Source organism: Mastigoproctus giganteus, chromosome 1 (assembly GCF_048544385.1).
Source record: "Mastigoproctus giganteus isolate SK-2022 chromosome 1, ASM4854438v1, whole genome shotgun sequence".
In the NCBI taxonomy this organism is placed as follows: Eukaryota; Metazoa; Arthropoda; class Arachnida; order Uropygi; family Thelyphonidae; genus Mastigoproctus; species Mastigoproctus giganteus.
The window spans coordinates 80,399,190-80,421,190 of record NC_143575.1 but is presented as its reverse complement, the minus strand read 5'-3'; the positions used below and the strand labels follow the sequence as shown (position 1 = coordinate 80,421,190).

Below are 22,001 nucleotides of genomic sequence, written 5' to 3'. Positions count from 1 at the left end.
AACCTGTGAAAGTTTTTAGAGAAGACAAGAATTTCTGAATCTAACCTTTGGGAAGAACAGTCAAGTGTAAGCCCAAAAAATGATTGCTAGAATTAAATAGTCACACTAACACAAGGTAATGAAAAGTATTGGACCATAACAGTAACATGTGCTAAGGATATTTTGATCTTGAAAAAGCACATGATAAGTTCTTGAAATCTTAGTTTTCAAATTTCATAAAATATGATTAGTCTTTTAAGGGGAATAAAGTTTATATAAAAATGGCAAATCAAGCAAGAATTCAAGGAAGCATTGGAATATGGTTTAAAATAGTGGCCTTCAATCTTTTTTTTTTTATTGGCCTACTGTTTCTACATTTTTCCATTTGAAATAAGTTCACTTTCTGTATATCAACTTAGTGAAATTTTGGTTTCTAGTTTTATCTTTCTGTTACTAGATTTCAAAGATCGCCTCTTTCTATTACCGATAAGTGATTTTTTTTTTTTAAACAGGAGATTCATAAGTTAATTTAATTGAATTTTATTAAATCTTTCAGCCAGATAAAAAGCATTCCTTTTCATTGAGACTGAAATCCAAGTACATGATGTCAAAATTATTTTTGCATCCAGTTCCATGGCACTGGATCATAGTAACCTCAGATTGGTTAGACAAGACTGCCCCTTAACAAATCCATGCTGTGAGTACACTATAATTACATACTTGTCCAGGTGGTCTTGCATTACTGGAACAGATGTTAAGCTATTGAACTGGGGATATATTTGCACTTCTCCAGTCCATAGGAACCTCCCCTGCCAAATCCAAGGATGCTCATAATTATGGCTAAGGTTTGCTTACTTCCTTTGCTGCCTCCCTTAATATAATTGGATAGATTCCATATGCCCCAGGTGCTGTTTTTATGTCCATTCTCAACAATTCCTCCCCCACTTTTCTTTCAGTTATCACAACATTTGGCTCCTCATGAGAGTTCAATACACTTTTGGCATCCCCTTCCCTAAAGCATTCCTTGTGTATGAATATAGATGCAAAACACCTATTCAATTTGACTGCAACCAGAACAGGGCCATCAACCCCTTCCTTCTACTGTTAATATACACATAGAAGTCTTTGCTGTTTTTCTTTACATTCTTTGCCAGAGACTTCTCAAAATCTGCCTTAATTTGCCTAACTTCCTTTGTGACTTGATTACAGACTACTTTATTACTGATAACTTATATGCATCCCATGCATTTTTCTTCTCTGCCACATATTCAATAGTTCCCCTGACATACATTTAGGTCTAGGCCTTGAACAGTATTTCTTCGTTGGTATGAAAAGCCTAGTAGCTTTCTTGATTGCCTCCCTGAATACTTACCATTTAGAATTTGCTGTTGGTAATGTCATCATTTGGTCCCACTGCATGGTATTTAGAGAGCCTTTCCCATTACCCTTGACAGTAGCTATGTCTTTAATTAAATTTCACATTAGTAAACTGTGATGTGATCGCTGCCACCTGGCAGGGGGGGGGGGAATCTTACCTGCAAATTCTTAACACATGAAGAACATTGCTGATAACCAGATCAAAAGTACTGGTTCTTCTTGTTACCTCTCTAATACACTGCTGCAGAAAACAGTCCTCCAAGAACTCCATAAAAATCTTGCTAGTCTGTGAGTGACCAACCAACTAATTCCAGTCAACATCTCCAAAGTTAAAATCCCTCATTATGAGACATTCTGATTTTCTGGCCCACTTTATTTCTCTATATAGCTGTTTGGTATATTCATCACAGTCATTAGGCCTAACACACTCCCACTCCACTCTCAATTTCGTTTTCCCAGTGCTTATATCACACCAACCTAACTCAAAATTTAACTCATCACCCATATCAACTGGATGCACTGCCTTAGATTTAATAAGTCTTAATTAAGAGCATAACCCCTCCACCTCTCCTGTGCTGTCTGGCTTTCCTGTGTACATTGTACTCCACTTATTCAAATTCAGCATCACTTATGTCTGAATGACACAATGTTTCAACTATTCCTACAATGTCTGCATTTGGTGACTTAATCAGTACTTCAAATTCATCAAATTTATTTACAGGGCTACTAGCATTAGTGTATATGCACATATAAATGCACATTTTCTTACCATTAGTTATCCTAACACAGCCCATGTATTTATTTGTTTCATGATGATCCACAGCAGGGGCTGAAGTCCCATACACCTTGCTTTCCAGGCTGCTGCATGTACCAACAGTAGCGGTGCATGAATCACTTTCATCTCTATCAGCAGCTCTGCTTAAGCTATTATCTGTGTTTACCACCAGGCTAGCAATTTTCTGACCCACCTATCACTGCTTCTATGGCATCAGCAAATATTCTTGCACCCCTTCTATTCAAGTGTATCCCATCCCTATAGAAGAAGTCTCTCCTGTTAACAAGCATAAACCAATCTGAGAAAAATTCTACCCCATGAGCCTTGCAGATTCTCTCCAGGGCTGAACTGATTGACAAGCCTCTCAACATATACAGTGGTACCTTGGGTCACGAACTTAATTCGTTCTTTGACTCCGTTCGCGAACCGAAACAATTTTTCCCATTGAAATTAATGCAAATCCAATTAATCCGTTTGCCCACCCCAGAAACATATTGTTTTTTGACGTTTTTATGGATTTATGTGTGGCAAAAATATATAATATAAAATATACAGTATAACTTTACCTTTGTGGTTGATAGTTGCTGGGACAGGTAGATGGTAGAGGAGGAGGAAGACTACTCCTTCGAAGGAGAGTCCCATTCCATAATAACGTCGGGCATTTCTGGTGTTTTTTCTCTTGTTTGTATTCTGGGAAGTGGTTCGATTGCTGGCTCGGTGGCTGGTGTTTTCACAAGATAACGATCCAGAGACATTTGTCTTTTTCTTTGTTGGATAATTTTCCGAAAATGGAACATCACATTGTCATTTAAAATGTCCACTGCTCTGCTGGTCACAGTTTTGTTAGGGTGATGCTTCTCAATGAAAACCTGCACTTCACTCCACTTGCTACAAATTTCTTTGATCTCAGCACTTGAAACATGTACCATCTCTTCCTCCTCCTCTCCTGAGTGCTCCTCCTGCATAACTTTCATCTGTTCACGTTGCAACACAAGTTCTTCTGTGTTGAGTTCTTGTCTGTGGTCCTCCACCAGCTCCACTACATCCTCCTCGTTGACCTCCAAGCCCAAACTCTTGCCAATGGTCACAATCTCGTTTACTAGAGTTACATCTGTCTCCTCGAAGTCTCTATCAGGCACACAACCTGGCCAAAGTCTCCTCCAAGCAGATTGAAACGTGCGGTTAGAGATATTGTTCCATGCCTTGTCAATGAGGTTTATGCAGTGGAGAATATGGAAGTGATCCCTCCAAAAATCACGCAGGGTCAAATCCATGTCGTTGGTCACCTGGAAAAAAGAGCCTTTGTATATAACTTCTTGAAGTTGGAAATTACTTGCTGGTCCATGGGCTGGATGAGAGGAGTGGTGTTAGGAGGCAGAAATCTGACTTTTGTGAAGTTGTATTCAACATCAAGGTCTTCTTCCATACTTGGAGGATGGGCAGAAGCATTGTCCATAACCAGCAGACCATAACCAAATTATTTTCCTCAAGGTATTTCTTGACAGTTGGCGTAAAAACTTCAGTCAACCACTCCTTAAAAAGTAATCTTGTTACCCAAGCCTTGCTATTCGCTCTCCACAATACCGGAAGTTTACCCTTTAGCACTTTATTGCGTTTAAAAGCGTGTGGATTTTCAGAGTGGTAAACTAAAGGAGGCTTAACCTTATAATCCCCACTTGCATTAATGCACAATAAAAGTGTAAGCCTGTCCTTCATTGGTTTGTGGCCAGGCGGTGACTTTTCCTCTTGGGTTATGTAGGTCCTTCTTGGCATTTTTTTCCCAAAACAGTCCCGTTTCGTCGCAATTAAAAACTTGATGTGGTACGTAACCTTCAGAGTTGATAAAGTTTGCAAATTCCTCCACATAGGCATCTGCTGCTTTTTTGTCCGAACTGGCTGCCTCTCCAACCCTAACAACACTATGAATTCCAGTTCATCGACAAAACTTCTCGAACCAGCCTCTACTTGCTTTAAAATCGTCAATGCTAGAATCACTTGTATTCGGCGTTTTCGCCACTAAATCACCGTGCAAAAGTATAACCTTCTCACATATTAGCGCCTCGCTAACACTATCTCCAGCAAGCTGCTTTTCATTAATCCAAACTAACAATAATTTTTCTACTTCTTCTAACACTTGAGACCTTTGCTTCGTTAACATAGTCACTCCTTTAGCCACATCAGCCGTCTTTAGTAGTGCATCTTTGTTCTTTATGATAGTACAGATCGTAGATTTAGCCATGTCGTACTGCTTGGCGAGATCAGAAACACGAACACCATTCTCATGTTTAGGTATTATTTCCTTCTTCGTTTCTACTGTAATACGCTTAGGCTTCTTTACACCACTCTCACTAACACTTTTCACTTTCTTGGGAGTTATAATGGGAGTTAATTTAATGCAAAAAGCAAAAAAAAATTGTATCAAGAACAACGCAACGACAAACAATGTTCACAGCATGCAAACCTGAGTACAACTGATGCTGTTCGCGAGCCGAAAACATGCCGCCAAAGCCATGTTTGTGCGTTCGTGCACTGAGGCATTGTTCGCAGGTCGAGTCAAAATTTGTTCAGAAATTGTGTTCGTGGGCCGATTTGTTCGTGACCCGAGGTACCACTGTACTCCCTCCTACTGTGTCTAGGCAGAATTGCAGACACATTCAAATTCAATCCTAACTCACAACTGTTTCCCAACATTGCCCTGTACTTGTTAAGTAAGTCCTCAGATCTAGTATTTAATATCATTAGTGCCAATGTGTACAACAATATTACCTTTTGTGCACTTAGAATATGATATCTGCTCTACAATGTTATCTACTCTTGCAGATATACCCTGGTCCTATTCCACCTCTTCTTGCACAAGATATTTCCTGTTTCCTGACACAGAGTCATCAACTATAATCACCTCCCGTTTGGACAAGCGCATTCTGCCTTTGAGATTGCTGCTGTGTTGCCTGATGCACAAGTGTGAGCTCTGGTGCTGAGAGCTTGAGGGGGGCCCCCATTTTAATTCCTCTGAGAGCATCTATCCTACTCTTCAAACTCTCATATACACCCATCAGAATGCCGGAGTTGGTGACTAACATTTTGGCATTACTAGATAAGGAAAGCCAGGTGGGCAGGAGCAGCAGTGCATAGCACACGCTTCTGGATTAGATCGGGGTTCAAGCCCGTCACCACCAAATATGGAGGATGTAGAAAGGTCAGGGAATGACCACCGCATATCCCGGAGCAATATGGCCTTAGTTGCTAATGCTCTTAAAAACCAAATAACAAACAAACAAACAGATAAGGAAAAGTCAGTAAGGTGTGATTAAGTTACACCAAAGTAACTTAGTTGCTGGGAAGGTTTTAGGATTAATTTCAATTCAATAGCCCAAGTTGTTCCTACAGAAATTTATGTTATCCTCAAGATAATCAAGCATCAATTTAGAAGGAAAAGTCAGATTGATTCAATTGATTGATTAGTCAAATTTTGAATGTATACTTTGTTAGTCGCTGGGAAACTTAAAATTAATCTTGCTCCTGCTTAGAAAACAACAATACTACTCAACTAATGAACCATTTAGTAATAATAAATAATAAATTCTGTTTATTAGCTTATCAGAATTACACTGACAAACTTGCTCCAGGACAGCTAATGAAACAGCTATAGGGGCTTACAGTAAAGAAAACACACAAAAATATAATACAACAAAAATGAAGACAAGTACATTAATGGCATACATAATAAAAGGTCAAGTACATACAATGACATTAAATGACAAACGCAAATACAAATTCTAACACGGAAAATTTAACACAAAATCACGAAAATTCTGCCGATGTTCCCATTGCAAGTGTAGAATATATGGTTCATGAATACATAAAAGGGAGTTACAGGATAAGTGAAAGGTTTGTGACTGCACAGACTTCTAAACTGTAAAGTCCGGATGTAATGAGAGGAAAGATGCAACATGATAGTTATATTTTGTTTGGTTGAAGTTGCTTAGAATAAGTATAGCCGCTTATGACAGAAGTGTTTTGTTTTGAGCTAATAAGACAGAGTCTAAATTCAGTACATTAATAAAGAAAAGAGTGTTGAAGGGAAAGTGCTTTTTGGTCAAACAGAGTCTGGTTAGTAGAAGTGCCAGTATGGGCTTGGATCTTGTAGCTTTTCTAGGAATTCTCCAAACTATGACTTCCCAAATTTGTGGGCAGTTGATGGCAGAGTTATACAATTTTGCAAAGACTGATAGGTTGTTGTGCCATATTGAAAGTGAAAAATCAGAGTAGTTCAGAGAAGAAACGGGTTCGTAGCTGGATTAAAATGGTCAATGCTAAACATAAAAAAAAACTTCCATTTAAGAAACCAGTATTCAAGAGAAGAGATCTTTTTGAAATTTGCATTGACCACACCAGCCCAGACAGGGGAAGCATAAAGAATTTTTGGCTTTATCATTTTGGAGAAGAATTGGATTATAATATGGGCAGAGTGAATATGCTATAGGTTTATTTTGTTTTTCCAGCTAAATGGCTCTTGAGTTATTAAAACAACTCCCAAGGTAATTTAAATGAGAGGAGAAATTGAATTTGGAGTCATAAATTCCCAGATCCTTATGGTTCAATATAATAAGAATTGCTTGCAAATTAAGCAAGGCGGATATCGGAAGGATGCTTGTTTGTTCTAAGCAAAATTTGGAAATGACTAGATTTTGGGGGGTTGAGAGAAAGATTAAAAGATTTGAGATACAAGGAGAATTTCTGGAGGGTGTTACAGATAAGCTCTTCAGTGCAGATAGCTGATTGACTTGAATCTGAGGTGGCAATGATTTTAACATCATAGGCATAAGAAATTACATGCTTATGCGTTAATAGGTTTGTTTGTTTGTTTGTTTGTTTGTTATTTGGTTTTTAGGAGCATTAGCAACTAAGGCCATATTGCTCCGTGGATATGCGGTGGTCATTCCCCGACCTTTCCACATCCTCCGTATTTGGTGGTCACGGGCTCGAACCCCGGCCTAATCAAGAAGTGTGTGCTACGCACTGCTGCTCCTGCCCACCTGGCTATGGAGGTGCCCACGCGTTAATAAGAACGGCTGGAAGATTGCAGAGAACATTATTGCCAATAGTGTCTTGCCATGGGGGATTCCAGAAGAGCATATGGAACGATAAGATGTTTTTGAGGTTTGTTACAAAGATCCTTGCTTTGAGGAGATTGGCAAAGAAGTTTTAATAGATTTCCATTGATGAGGTACCACTCTTTGAGGAGAATCAAAAGCAAGTTTGTTTAGAAGGCATCAAACGCAGAGCTGATATCCATATGGATTATGTCGATTTGATTTTTAGAATCAAGGGACTTTAGAATTATTTGGTTTGTTGTGAGAAGGTTGATCGAGGTGCATCTGTCAATAATTCCGTAGTGAATCTGATTATTTTAAGAGCCTGATGTGCTCGCTGCTTTTAATGTTTTTGCATTTTGGTAGCGGGAAGACTTTGTAATGAGCCCATGTTAGAAATATCGCTTAGACTGTTGAGAAACGGCATACATTCTTCAAATTCTGGGCAAGGATTTGTTTTATTGTTGAAGCAAGTTATGTGTTTCAACCAACAGTTGAAATTAAAATCTGATGGTAGTGGATGGGCTGTTTTGGGGTATATTGTAGCATTTTTCTTAATCCTAGCAGATGTATGAATCGTTGTATTTCTTTCCTCTTTAGTTTGTTAAATTGATTTCAGTGCAATAAGAAATTTAGATAATCATTTTCCGAGTTTGATTTTTTAAAATTCCTGAAAGTATTTTGCTTTAGTTTGAAAAGGGAGTCAAGTTGTGGTGTCCACCAAACATTTGAGTTGAAAGAGGAAGCAGCAATTTTATAAGATGCAGTTTCAGGATCTTGGTCATTGCTTTTAATACTGATGTCTTAGGTATTTGTAAACATCTGGACACCTCTCTTGCAATGGATTCTCTGAAAAGTGAAGATTTGAGGATAATTTGTTCACAGTTACAGTTAATTGCAGAACAGATTTCATTATTTTTTAATCCATAATGCATCTTGTCTATTTAAATTTTAGTATCAATGCCTTTAAGGAATTAACTTCTCTTTGTTCCCATTTTTCTTCTATAAGCTTTGAGGGCATACATAATGTTACTACATTTTGACAATAACAGCAGATGCAGATATCTGTTGTGAGAGAGAGTCACTTTGCTAACCCTGAATTCTGCTACTTTATGATGAAGTGGTTGTAGTAATTTACATAACACCACATGTTCGTTATGCATATTTTCTTTTTCTTTTGAAGCCCATAATAAAAATTTGGCTATTACATTTTCCTGCACATAGATTAATATGTTTACATCAAAATATATTAAACATTTTTAAATTAAGTTACTATATGACCATTTTATTCTGAACAAATATATGCTATAAACAATATAAAAATACTCCTTGAGATGAATTAAAATTTTAAAAGAAAGTGCATGTTTAAATGGAATTATGAAAAAGTTTTGAAAAATTTTCAGTTTCATATTAAAAACTTACTTTTCTGCCTCACTTCTATATTTTTCCACCTGTTCATGATATTCAGCACTGAAGTCAGTATTATTTTGGGAATGATAGAGTTCTGCAACAGTTTTCTTTAATTTTGCTACTTCTTTATCTGAAATTGAAACAAAATTTACAAAATTTTGTCTCTACAAAATTTACCCACCGAAAATTTTCTAACAATAGAAATCACACAAAAGATTTATATTAAATATATATACATATTTTTGATGTATACTGAACTGGTTTTGCATTGCCAGTGCATTCCTACACCCCTTTGTGTAGGAATGGACTGGTCTGTGATGCTGGTGAGGGCTCAAAGTCAAGAAAACTGGCTGAAGATGATTGCAGTTTGCATATGTGGTGATTAGTCTGAGTTTTCTGCAAGGAAGAATAGGTCAGTGTCAAGATCTTTCCGACTTCAAATGTGGAATGATTGTGGGGCAAGATATGCAAGTATCTCAACAACAGCCAACATGATTAAGTGCTTCCATTGTATAGTGTCATGAGTCTACTATCACTGGTTCAACAGTAGTCGAACAACCAGCCAAAAGGTCACACATGGGATAGCCATGTGCATGTGTGGTCAACTCCCATCAACAGCATTGTGTATCTTGTAACAACACAGCAGTGGAATGCAGCGCAGTGGCCCGGCTAACCATCTGGTTAGCCGGGCCACTGCTCTGCATTCCACTTGGTCTTGGTATTCCCACCCAGTACAACGTGGGCATAGCAAGATCAATATCTACATAAACTATACACTAGACCAGCGTTTCCCGACTCTTAGTCACGGAACACTTTTCATATCACAATATATTTAGGGAACACTTTTCATCTCACAATATATTTACAGAACACTACCGAAACACAAGTTTAGCAGGAGCCAAAGAACTGTTGGTTAATATTTTATTACATACACGATGCACTGTGCATCAGGAGCTTCTTTATTTCCAACACATGTAAAGCTGAAATTCAAATAACTGTCATCATACTTTCGTTTTGGTCTTTTATTAGTTGGTTCCTGTTTTTTCACTTTGGATTTTTGGGGAACAAAAGGCTGCAATTTTTCATCCTCACTTTGAAGTGTGACAATATTGCGTTCATTTTCATCGACCACAGTTGCAATACTAGTAAAATACTTCTCGTTTTAAAGTTCCTTTTTTTCAACCACAAATCCGTGGTCATTTATTTTAATAATAATATTTCGAAATACTGATAATTATCAAAAAAAATTTATAGAGGGAAGTATTTAGTTATGATATCTGTTCGCCTCTCCCTCTCCTTCAACCCATGTATACTCCAGGCTAAATTTCATACGAATAGTATATTAGATCACTATATTGCCACTTTTGTTTTTGTAGATGTCATTACTTCTACGCATACTTCTCTGTGCAAAAGCCTGCCAAAATAAAGTGTTCCACAGTCTATTTGATTATTAGTCTATGAAAGTATATTAATAACAAAAAAAAAATAATGTTAAAAATTATAATCATACAAAAGTGGTGTGTACACTACAAATATGCAAAATTTATTTATTTTATTTATTTTTTTAAATTATTAATTACAATTTTTCATGGAACACTTGTTCACATCTCATGAAACACTAGTGTTCCATGGAACACAGTTTGGGAAACACTGCACTATACATTAGCTTGTATAGGCTATGGCAATTGACAGCTGTCACAGGTACCCATGCTCACGGCAAGACACAAGAAACTGACCCTTGCACAGGCGTGTCAACACCAACACAGGACCACTAACATGTGAAGTAATGTTGCCTGGTCTGATGAATCCCTTTTCCAACTATCATACTGATGGGCATATTCGCATTTGGAGAAATGCAACATAAATGCAACATGAGGTCATGGCACGTGGCTTCATGTTGCTTTGTTGGTGTTTGTTAGGCTGGAGGAAATAGTGATGTAGTTTGGGGACTTTTTGTGGCATACCCTGAGTCCTCTGAGCTCTGTTAATCAATGCTCAATGCCTACCTTTCTATCTTTGCTGGCCATGATGACAGTGTAGCTGGACAACATCAGCTGTGGCATAGCATGTTTGTGCTATGCCACAAAGCCAGCAGGTTGCTAACTGGTTTCAGAAACATGACAATGAATTTTCCATCCTCCCATGGCCATCCAACTCGTCCGATCTCAATCCAATTGAGCATATTTGTGACTTACTGGAAAAGGCCATTTGATGCTATGATCATCCATCTGACAATGTATAGACATTACTAGATGTGTCTTTATGGAATGCATAATTATGGCATTATGCATTGCATAATGGGTGCCAGGTGGTAGTGCCACCTGGCACCCTGCAACACCTTGTGGAATCCATGCCAAGACATGTATGGGCTGTATCACAGGCAAGGTGGCACCACGAGGCATTAGGTAGGTGTTGCTAACGTAACCCTACAATTTCATTCTGAAATTAATTCATCATCATCTACAATTTCATTCTGAAATGAATTAGATGACAATTAAAAATGCTAACTCATTTATATCCTTTAATTGCTTTCTAAATGTACAGCTAATAGCATAAATCAGGCATTGAGAGTTTAAGTCTAGAAGTCCAAAAATTATAAAACGCACAACAAAGCTTTACAGTGAATGCATCCAATTTTTTAGATCACAAATGAAAACAGTCCAGTAAGTGTCTACATCTTTCTGTTTGAAAGTACATGACAGAAATAGAAAAATGGTCTCAGGATCTTGTCTCTGTACTACAGAAAATCATTTTATATTCAGACTCTTAACAGCTGACAATATTGCATATCTGCCAAGTTTTAGAATTGCAATTCATTAGACTTTTAATACATATCCATTTTTAAGAACAGAATTTGAAAATATTATATATTAATAATAATAATAAGCATTGTGTGACACAACAGAAAAATTATAAATCATTAAGAATTGCAGTGAACTGTATTTTAAAGTTACAGTAGAACTTCATAAGTCTTGTAGCTTTGGAATCGAAGTTACACCTATACTATGTGGATCATCAACTGACACAGAAAGGATTATGGTTCAAGGCGTAAAATAATGAACCGGTGTATACTCCCCACCATGACTTATGGAAGTGAAACTTGGGCACTCACCAAAAGAATGGAAGAGAAGCTGAGAACTACAGCAAAGAATGGAATGAATTATACAGTCCATTCCAGTTATTTGGGACACATCTGGACTAGTGCATTTTGGCCCGATTAAGCGGCTGCCCCAATTATCCGAAGTTTCACGTAGATAGTTAAAAATACAATGTACCCCCACTTTACAATTGGTTCACTGTACAATCAAATTACGTTACGACAAACTCACCATAGTAAAGTACCATTCACTATACAATGTGCAGTAAGCGCCAGTCACTGTGATCATGTTTGTGAACTGAATTTTAATTCTATTAAACAGCGATTCTAATTAGCGAAAATAGGAGGAATATTATCCACAGGCTATAAAAGTAAAGATATATTAAGCACAAATTTACCCTTTATTACATTACCAATTAAAAAAAATTCATTGTCATTCATCGGAAGAATATAGAGATAATCGGAATAATTAATACATACTGTAATATGTACATACTAACTAGTTGACATTTTTGTTCACTGACATTTGTGGGTGGAGGTTAAAATTTAAAACAGAAGATGTGTGGCTAATTTCAACCTGGAATAGCTATAGATTTATTAGTTATTTAAAACTGAAGTGTAGTGCATCTGGGACAAAAATAGTCAAAAAATATGACACACCAAGCTTTGCTTTGGCAAATCAAATTACGTACCATTTTAATTATAAATTTAAACTTTGGTTTTTCTCACAATAAAATGTTATATATATATATGTATTTTGTGGTGCTAAACATAAATATGACCTCAATTTTGTTATCACATCTAGTTTTTCAAAAAATGAACATTTTTGTTTTACTAGTTTATTAACAAACAATTTCACAAGCTTTAATATAATTTGAATTTTTATGAGCTTAAGATGTTCTGAGATGATTTCTGTATGCAGGTTGCACCCTGGTTTCCCTCATAAGTATTCAGCAGTAATCAGCAAGTACTGGACTCCACTTACCTTCATGCTATTTTTTTGTATCCTGGTGAAAGCTTGCCTTGTGTTCACTCAAGCTCAGGAGAAGGAAAACTAAGATGTGAATGCAGAAATTGAATTTAAACTCATATTACAACCCAGTTCTTTGTACATTTGTAGAAGTTAGTCAACAAGTTCATCATAATTTGCTAATCTTTGATTCCCTAAAAAGTTTTGATAGAATGCCTTGATGGCATTCTACACTGCTTTATCACAAACACAGAGACATTGTAAAAAATAACCCTTTAATTATTTTTATAATTAAAAATATTTTAATTATAAAAATATTCCCTTTGTGCATATTCCCTCTCTTATCTTTATATCTAAGTAGACAAAATTTTTGTTGAAGGTATTAGAAACTACACTTGTCCTTTAAAAACTTTTTCATTAAATCTACTCATAATTTGATGTGAACAGGAAATGTTCTTCTCTCCAGGAATATACACTGTTCAGGATTACCATTCTTGATAACATAATGGGAATTTCTTTCTGCTCTCATTTGCACAAAAATCTTTGAATTTTGTCAAACCAAGTTTGCAAACCAGTAAAAGTGCAACCATGTTCATACAACAAATTTTCCATATCTTATGTAATTAATTAATGATTATGTAATATTGGTGTATAAATATTACTTGCTCTCTGCCAGTAATATTTATGCACTAAAAATAAAAATCCCTAATGCCTTACTGTTCTCACATCTGTGTTGGTGTCTCCAGAACCGCTCTCTAAAACCCCTTGATGGTATTTAAAAGAGAGCAGTCGGGTGAATAAATTATCCTTCACATACAAACTCACTCCATATTACACAGACATTGTTTCTGCTGTATACCTTTTTGCATATATTTCACAAATTCAATTCTTTCTTCAAAATCTGTCCAAACATACATCAGCTGCTAAACAGCTAGTCACTATTCAACTTCAAACTCACTGAAGTAAATATTCTTCTTCCAAATTCATTTCTACTCTTTCTGTCTTTTGTAACACTCTTCCTTCTCATATATTTCCTTTAAATTACAATCTATAGAAATCCAGCATCAGCAAGTATCTTCTATGTTCCAAGGACTATGGGAACCTTCAGTTCCTATACATGGCATAAGTTCCAAAGGCCTTTTGTGGTTGGAGTTACTCTAAATAAATTTATATATTTTTTAAGTCTATATTATACCAAAGTTTCTTACTTTGTTGACAGCTGTTGCTCAAATTATAAATTATAATTTGAGCAACAGCTATCAAGCTGTAGTTGTATATAATTTAAACAGCTAGTAACAGCTGTTTAAATTATATACAACTACAGGAAATTTTGCCACAGATCCTGAGATAGTAATTTATTGATGTGAGAAACTCCGAGCTGCATAATTTCATGTTTCCTTAATCAACTAACAGCTACTACTCTTATTCAAATTGTACCTTAAGTATAGAGCAAGGAGGATTCTAATTAATTTCAGTACGCATAAATATTCCCTGTGGCCATTCATATACATGGTGCCCCATAATAGGATATCCATAACTCAACTATGTATTCTTGAAGTAACTGTATGTAGATAAAAGTTTATGAACTGCATCCTAAAGTGAACGGTTTCAGTGTTACAGGCAGGCAGGCATCAAAATGTAACATGGTCCAGTTAATAAATAAGATTATTGCATAACTAATTGACATGACTTTTTAATTCTTTTGGAATTCTTTATATTTTACTGACATTAATGAGATTTTAAAGTGTAATTTGAAACGCTGACTGTTGTGCCTTCATGCAATTAAGTAATAGTCCTCGTCATCATATTTTGGTCATTGTTGATGTGACCAGCAGCACACATCACAGACTTTGCAACTCCACAGAAATAAATCTAAAGGCATAAGGCCTGTTGACATTGCATGGCAAACAACTGCACACACCATCCTATCTAACAGTCTAGAAACTGTCTAGTGAGAAATGTAGTTACTCCACCTACAAAAATGAGGAGTGAGGAGGGGGATAGCACCTTGCTGCAGTCTCATCTCTTGTCTTGTTTGTAACAGTACATGATCTGTTAATGGTAGCAGCTCTTCCTATAAAAACTGTAGATAGTGCTTGACTGTCAAGCAGTTTTCATATTTTACTGTTGTTAGGTTTAGCTCCATCAGCGACTTAAACCATATTGTTCCCTATTTACTGTGTCTGTACAAGCGTTTTCACAAGCTGATCTGCATGTTGTGCAGATCAGTTTGCAAAAAATTTGGAATGATTAATGGGGAAAAATTCTCTCCCTGCCTGAGATTGACTAACTACAGCCCTAATTGAACAGGCCTTTAAAAATTCCTCCAGTCTATGATAGGACTTGAACCCTGACCTCTTTAAATAAGTGACAAGTGCAAACCACTATACTGTCACAGAGCAATGGTTTTCAAATACAAATGGCCTCATGAATAAGTCTCTGATAACACCACAACAAATTGAAGCATTTCTATGGTTGCATTTGGATTCTCATGAACCCAAACACATGCATTTTGTGACTTTGTTATTCTATCTCTGTTGTTTGTGTGAATAAAATTTTTGCATGGAGTTCCTAGTTGTGCAGGAGCTAGTAACAGAATTCTTCACATGTAATCATTTGGCTACAAGGCTTGAACATTTCGAATATGGAAAAAGTATGTACTGAAATCATGCATGATTCTCCACACTGTTGTCCAGAGAACACCAACTCAACTGGCAACTTTTCAGGTACTAATGGTTGGACAGTGTTCTACCATTTCCAGTATTTCTACCTACAATTCAGTAGTGTACTGTTGTGGTCCTTCACACTTTTCTTGCACGACAGTATCAATTTTTCTGATACACCGATGAGCATTGCCGAACACTCGCCTATCTGTCACTCTACAATCAGAAAACTGCTGTTGATATTCCTTGACTGCTGCTTATACATTACCATCACAAAAACCACAAAAGTAGTGACTGTTGGTGTATTCTTCATTAGAGTAGGTAGCCACTGAACTCGGTCATTGTTGCTTGACACACTTATCGAAACAAAACAGAACTGACTAACAGTTGGAGAGTACCAACTGTCATCTATGACCTTTAACTATGTGTGTTACACAATGCACCCTCTCATAACAACTTGGCAAACCGTAGTTGTGCTGTCAGGAACTTCAATTGACTAATAACTCTGAAATGGTTTATTTTAACATATATGCTTATAAAAACATTCCTACTCAACAATGTTCCAAAACATATACTTAAGCCATGGACACTATTGCTCTGTGTGTGTGTGTATGTATGTGTGTGTATATATATATATATATATATATATATATTAATTAATTAATTATGTACCCCCCCTTTACAATTGTACAATTACACTGTACAATCAAATCACGCTGTGACAAACTCACCATAGTAAAGTACCTTTCACTATACGATGTGTAGTAAGCGCCGGTTATTGTGATCACGTTTGTGAATTGAATTTTAATTCTAATTAGAGAAAATAGGAGGAATATTATCCACAGGCTATAAAAGTAAAGATATATTAAGCACAAATTTAACCTTTATTACCTTACCAATTAAAAAATTAAATGATACGTGAAAATCGGAAGAATATACGTGATAATCGGAATAATTAATACATACTGTAATATATACATACTAACTAGTTGACATTTCTGTTCACTGACATTTGTGGGTGGGGGTTAAAATTTAAAACAGTAAAAAGATAAGCAATCAATAACAAAGAACACGGCACACACAAATTGCAAGTAGCACGATACGTGCAAGTGAGAACGGAGTAACGAGTTACAAAGCTTTAAAAATAGGAATGAAGAGAAGATTCCATGGAAGTGTAAACACATTTCACCATAAAACCCACAGAATTCCAGCCGTCAGTATTATTGCAAATTCAGTAAGATCGAGTTTACTGCCCGTTTATGATAGATTTCACTAACAGAAAAGCCCAATAAACAGGTGACTGCTAATTGTTTTTATTGTTTTATGGTTGTGTCCTCCAGAATTTCGACTGAACCACGTGGTACCGTCAGAGGCAATCATAGGGTAATCTCCAGTGCTGCTGTCTCCTGCCCCGATTAAACAGCATGCTGTCCCAATTAAGCGAAGTAAACCCTAGCTATTTTCTCGATTGGTTTCTGTTTTATAAGATTTGTCCCAAATAAACGGCTGCCCCAATTAACCAGTGGCCCAAATAACCAGAATCCACTGTATATACACACAATTTTTTTAAATTTACTCATAATTTCCACTCTGACCTGTAAGTTTTTTTTTTTTTTTTTTCTTCCTGTTTTTGTTTAATGTTAAAGCTTAAAATATAATGCACAGGAAACTTTCCCAAATTGAATGTCATAATTTCAGTAGTTATTTTAGTTTTGAACATTCATTTCCAAATATTTGACAATGGTTAAGTCAAGATAAAAAAGCAAAATAAAAATTTAATTAATAAAATAGCTAGCCAGCCACCAGCTTTCTTGGCAGAAAACCAAACATGTACAGAAGTTCACCTACTCAGAATAAAGTTATGGATAATATGGAATGTCCAGCAATATTTTTGTATTGAAATTCTTTGTTAGCTGAAAGTGTGATAATTTTTCTTGGAAGTCTGTAAAATGGTGATTATATTGAAAGTTAAAAATAAAGTTTCACACAGTCAAATAAAAAATAGTGCCTTGTGTAATGGAATTTTGTGAAAAGGAAATCAAAAACCTTACAAGTCATCTTTTCACAACAGCAGCAATGATTTTAATAATACTCTCAACCAATCAAACTCCTATGAGTTGCCCAGGTCTGTCATTTATTTGTCCCCCAATTCATTTATTTGTTATCACCATTTACTATGTCATTTTCTTTAAAGTAGTGAAATACCTCAGCAAACTGTGGTACAGAAGGTGGTTCTATTGTGAGTAATAATATGGTTTGTTTTTTTTTTTTTTTTTTAGGAGCTTTAGCAGCTAAGGCCATATTGCTCCGGGAATATGCGGTGGTCATTCCCTGACCTTTCCGCATCCTCCGTATTTGGTGGTGACGGGCTCGAACCCCGATCTAATCAAGAAGCGTGTGCTACACACTGCTGCTCTTTCCCACCTGGCTACGGAGGTGTCTGGTAGTAATAATATGATGATTGGAACAGTCACTGCAGTTTAAAATCAGCTGGCTGGGGTTTGGGGATAGTTGGCACAATAGTTCAGGTGTTTTTACAAGTTTTATTGGCGCCTCTGTAGCCAGGTGGGCAGGAGCAGCAGTGCGTAGCACACACTTCTTGATTAGACCGGGGTTCGAGCCTGTGACCACCAAATACAGAGGATGTGGAAAGGTCATGGACCCTTGCATATCCCCGGAGCAATATGGCCTTAGTTGCTAATGCTCCTAAAAACCAAAAAACAAAAACAAGTTTTATTAAACTGTTGTTCCACGAAGTTCTTTCCCAGAATTTTTACTTGGGTTTTTAACAGACCAATTCCTCCTTTTATAAAAGGAGTGTTTCTTGAAAGCCCTAAGCAAAAATTTATTAAACAAAAATTAACTTCCCATTAATTTAAAGATAATACACTGAAGAATATGGCGATCTGAGACAATTCATACATATATAAATAATAGTAAAGGAAAATAAATATATAGTACACCTATATATGTATTTATTATAATGAACAATAATTTTAAATAAATAGTAATAAATTTAAATAAATAAATTAAAAGAAATAGGAAAAAAAGATGACTCTAACTATTTGAAGTGATGGCTGAGATTCTGAAGCCAAAGTGAGAAGTTGCTGGATCCCTTGATTTGAATAAAATATCAAGTGACATCTGCTAAGCTTCTGTTCCTTCATTTTATACAGTACCCTATATAAAGTCTTCAACTTTTCTGCTTGTTGCATTTCACATTTGAGTCATTTTCTTTGAATCTACTTCTAAAGGGATGGGGAAGTCATTTTAAGGAAAGAGGCACTTCACACAAAAATACTCTTTCATCAACATCAGAATTTTTCAATGAGAGAAACAATACTTTCATTTTTCACTACGGCAGTAACACTGATTAACCTCATTATCCTTTGATTCTCTGAAAGTCTATGATGTATAAAAAGGATTCAGAGTATCAACTACACATTGCTTAGCATGTTTTCATTGTGGTGAAAATTTGTTTATGCAAAAATTTGTTAAGTGAATATTTTTAAAATGAGAACTCAGTGTATTTATTTATTTCATTGAATTATATAAATAATGTAACATTCAATAGAGTTATTAAATTTAGATCAATTTTATTTCCTAATGGAAAGTTTAAACCAGTATTTCTCAACTGCCATAATACTTTCATTTTTCACTACTGGCAGTAATACTGATAAAATAAAACATCAACAACAGAATATCTTTAAAATATTCAGTTGTTGGTGTAACAGCCTTGACCTCGTCAATTGAGAATGGATCTAAAAATAATCAAGAGAATACTGGGCATTAAGCTGTCCAATCATAAGGTGTTCTAGATTGAGCATTAGAAGGGGAAAGAGGATCAAGAATAATACATACCATATCATGTCCTGCAGTAGATTCCATATTGTTGGAGATCACAATGTTATAAATGACAGGGGAGAGCAACCTGTTCCTCGTAATTTTATAAATACACCCCAAGGATCCATGTTACCCAAATTTGAAACTAATTTTTGTAAGGTTCTTGTGCATGGTGCAGGTACTGATGCCTTGGGATGTTCCTGTTTTAAATGAAGAGTTTAAATGTTCTGTCATTTGACAACAATTACACTTGAGGATCCACTCCAGATATTGATCAACTTGGTCATCTTACATTTTGCAGCACAGCTGTGTTTATTCACAGAGGTTTTCCAAGTGTTCTTCCTTTCATTAAAACATCCAATAACACTAGTTTTTAAGCACTCAATAAGTGCAGTCATACTCTCTGCCATAGAGTCTGCTAAATCTGACAGTCATACCTCTTTGGAAGTCTGTGGAATCATGTTTATTCCCCATTCCTAGTGAACTGATTTGGGCAGCAGTTAGGTCACACAGCATTACAGTTCGTTTCTGCACATGTGGCATACCACACCACTATGGCCTTTTCAATTTACATATTTTTGCACAGATTACTTACTGTGTAAAGTAAGTAATCTGTGTGTACAGTAGAGGCACTCCTCTACTTATGTACAACTCGTAGATACGTACAAAGCACAAAACTTCTCAAAATTAATAAAAATACTGTACATCGAAAATATATCGACAGTTTTAAACCATGCATGCAAAATGCTGAAATCAGCTGCCATGTACAGTGGATCCCTGCTTTGCGATATTAATCCATTCCAGAGACACCATTGTATCGTGAAAATATCGTACACACATTGTTTTTTGGTAATTCATTCCAAGACCTCGGAAGTTGAAATTTTCACTACGTAACTAAGCTATTTACCTCTCTAAAAGGTCATTTTTATAATGTAAATTGCATTAGTTTTATATAAATTTATGTCAAATAAGCACAATGCAAAAATCACTTTTAACTAAAGGATGTAAAAACAATAACATGCAGCCGACATGTTTACAAAAACTGCTACTGACTAAGAGAAAGGACTATGTGCTCCGGTCGGAGACAATCGTAAGTCCTGAAATAAGTAGGTGCTGGTTAACATGATCACTAGAATCAGCCGCTTAATAGAATCAAATTTCAAAAAACAAACCATTAAAATGCACTACACCTTCACTGTTTGCTAAGCGGGAAACTCAGGTTTTTCGTCCATCAAACAGAAAATCGACCACAGAACACATGCAATTTACAGATAGTATAAATGGAGCAATATGGCCTTAGTTGCTGATGCTCCTAAAAACACAATACTCCTCCAACTCCAACACAGTTTATTGCTATGTTTGGTTATAAGAATCAATGTTGAATGCCTTCATGATATTTTTCTAAAGCACACATCTGGAGGTCACTACCATAAAACAAAAACAATTTGCAATTTCCAGTTTATTAGGCTTTTCTGTTAGTGCAATATTATAAATGGATAGTAAACTAAATCTTATTTCATTTGTGTTAATACTGATAGCTGGAATTCTGTGGGTTTTTACATTATTATGGTAAAATGTGTTTTCCCTTCTATGAAATCTTTCATATAAAGAACATCAATAAAATTTCAGAATATTTTCCTATTTTTTAGACTTTGTAAACTTGTTACTCCATATCTCACTTGCATGTATCGTGTTAGTTGCAATTTGTGCATGTTATTGATTGCTTATTTTTTTTACTGTTTTAAATTTTACAAAAAAAAAAAAAATACTCTTGTTGATTTTTGTTCTTGTATATTGTATCTTGTTTAAAAGCTATACTGTACTGTTTACAGGTAATAGGTTAAATTACTTTTGAATAAATACTGTAATTTACATTATTATTCATTGCGTGTTTTTTCAACCTCATTTAACTTGGTTACAAATCATCAAATGTTTTAAACAATTACCGTACATACAGCATGGTGAAGTTTGTTGGGGGTTATAATCTTGGTGAGTTGTACTGTACATGTATTTAGTATCTATAAGACCAAAGTTGGATTTGCGTACAAAATGCACTTATGCATATGGGAAAAAAAAAAAAAAAAAAAAATTAAGTACATAAGTAAAGGAGTGCCTGTACACACAAAATATTCATGGTGATTATAAAGTGGTCCAGGCATTATATATGCAATGATATAGCAAGACTGCAAACATATACACTTCTTGGGTGTCATATATACTTCAGTGTATATGACTTTAGTGCACTTGCAGTAATAATCATATATAGTTATTTACTGTTATGTTTGTGGAGCAATCAGGAACGGGACATGATATTGCCAAGGGGAATGTCTTTGTGTGCGATGTAAGGAGTGCGAGGGAATCAGGTGCTAACTCAGCATTGTTATGGGCTTATATGAGAGCTTGAAGGCCAGCGTGGATACCCTCGAAGGATTTAAATTGAGGGGCCCATCGAGCTCTCAGCTGCCCACATCAATGCCAGAGCTTGCACTTAAATATCAAGCAACACAGCGGCAAACCCCAAGACAGAATGCGCTGGTCCCAAAGGAACTAGTTGTTGTAGGTGACTCTATTGTCAGGGAAACAGGGAACATATTGTGCAAAAAGATAGATGGAACAGGACCAGGGTATGTCAAAAAGGGGCAAAGGTTGATGACATTGTAGAGCAGATATCATCTTTTAAGGGCACAAAGGGTGATATTATTGTACACATTGGCATTAATGATATTAAGAGTAGGAGACCAGCGGAATTACTTAAAAATTACAAGTCAATGCTGAAAAAAAGCCATGAGTTAAG

At 35.9% G+C, this 22,001-nt stretch overlaps 1 protein-coding gene across 1 annotated transcript in view; it reads right to left on the bottom strand.

Annotated features, from left to right (window-relative positions):
- LOC150090924 (uncharacterized) overlaps positions 1-19,681 on the bottom strand; it is a 186,191-nt gene extending 166,510 nt beyond the window's left edge. The window contains exons 1-2 of the mRNA XM_090377745.1: positions 19,645-19,681; positions 8,647-8,764 (exon numbers count right to left, since the gene is read on the bottom strand). Coding sequence (XP_090233871.1) covers positions 8,647-8,764; positions 19,645-19,681 — 155 coding nt within the window. The remainder of the gene's footprint in view (positions 1-8,646; positions 8,765-19,644) is intronic.
- Positions 19,682-22,001: the final 2,320 nt, after the last annotated feature.